The following is a 1,262-nucleotide window of genomic DNA, read 5'->3' as shown; positions in this document are numbered from 1 at the left end:
CATGACAATGGATATTGTGCCTAAACTGGGTTTGATCTTCATGTTTGCTCTCACAGAATGTAAGGCTGTCTTGAAAACCTGTTGATAATTAGACGTATTCATGTGCACTGTTGTAAATGTTCATGTTAACTGTTTGTTTTTCAGTCTGTTGGTGTCAGACACTGACTGAGTCTGAGTCAGTGGTCATTAAACCTGGAGGATCTCACAGACTCACCTGTACAGCATCTGGATTTAGTGGTGACCCGTACTTAGCTTGGATCAGACAGACTGCAGGAGGAGGTCTGGAGTGGCTGGCATACATCTCTAGTGGTGGTACTATATACTACTCTCAGTCTGTCCAGGGACACTTCACCATCTCCAGAGAAAACAGCAAGAAACAGATGTATCTGCAGATGAATAATATGAAGAATGAAGACACTGCTGTATATTATTGTGCAAGACAGACACAGTGATGAATACAGCTACAGCACTGCACAAAATCTGAAAACAACCATATAAACAGCTCACTATATAAAACTTCAGTGAATAAATTAATTAAACTAATTAGATTTTTGCTTACACAATGCTATCAAATATCTGCAGGAGACTTTGCATGGAGGCATGAGTCATATGTACTAATTTAATGATGCATTTAGTGAAGCTCTGCTGGTCATTATTTACTTTTGTTGTGAGCAACATGAATGCCCCATACAACAGAAATACAAGGTGATTATTATTATCTTAGGAGCAATTTTGCTATTTGACAATACAGTATGTAGGGTCAAGTTTGAACCTGAGTCCCCTTAGACAAAGGGCTCTCTCTGTTCCTCTCTGATGGCACACTCTCTCTCTCGTGCGCATGCTCAAACTCTTAAAGGGGACAGTACGCACAACTGCATCATAGTGAAAACTTAAAGGGAGAAATCACCAGTGGAATTACAAACTGGGCTATTCCTGCTCTGGTTACAAATTAATCAGACATTTTTTTTTCCAAACACACACTAGCTGTCATTCTACATTTCTACTTTGAGGACCCGAAAAGCAACACAATTACTTGTGAATGAAAACAATTGACATTTTTTTGTACAATGTTATAATGAATACAATACTAAATGTTGAATAGTACATTGCAGCAGTGATTCATTGCTTCCACAAGAGGGAGTCCCTAATTTACAGTGAAAACCTGACTTTTTGTCTGAAAATTAAAATTATAGAGACTAACATATCAAAAAAATGTGATCAAAAACTGAGCCAAGACATTAAGATACTTCAAAACACTTGAA

At 37.7% G+C, this 1,262-nt stretch overlaps 1 gene segment (V, D, J or C); it reads left to right on the top strand.

Moving 5' to 3' along the window:
• Positions 1-6: 6 nt before the first annotated feature.
• On the top strand, positions 7-640 carry LOC107717012 (Ig heavy chain V region 914-like). The segment is given in 2 exon segments: positions 7-59; positions 145-640. Coding segments are annotated over 2 exon segments (360 nt in total).
• The last annotated feature ends 622 nt before the right edge of the window (positions 641-1,262 follow it).

The sequence above is a fragment of the Sinocyclocheilus rhinocerous genome, unplaced genomic scaffold (assembly GCF_001515625.1).
Source record: "Sinocyclocheilus rhinocerous isolate Xijiao unplaced genomic scaffold, SAMN03320098_v1.1 scaffold34760, whole genome shotgun sequence".
In the NCBI taxonomy this organism is placed as follows: domain Eukaryota; kingdom Metazoa; phylum Chordata; class Actinopteri; order Cypriniformes; family Cyprinidae; genus Sinocyclocheilus; species Sinocyclocheilus rhinocerous.
This window is presented reverse-complemented; position numbering and strand designations above follow the sequence as displayed.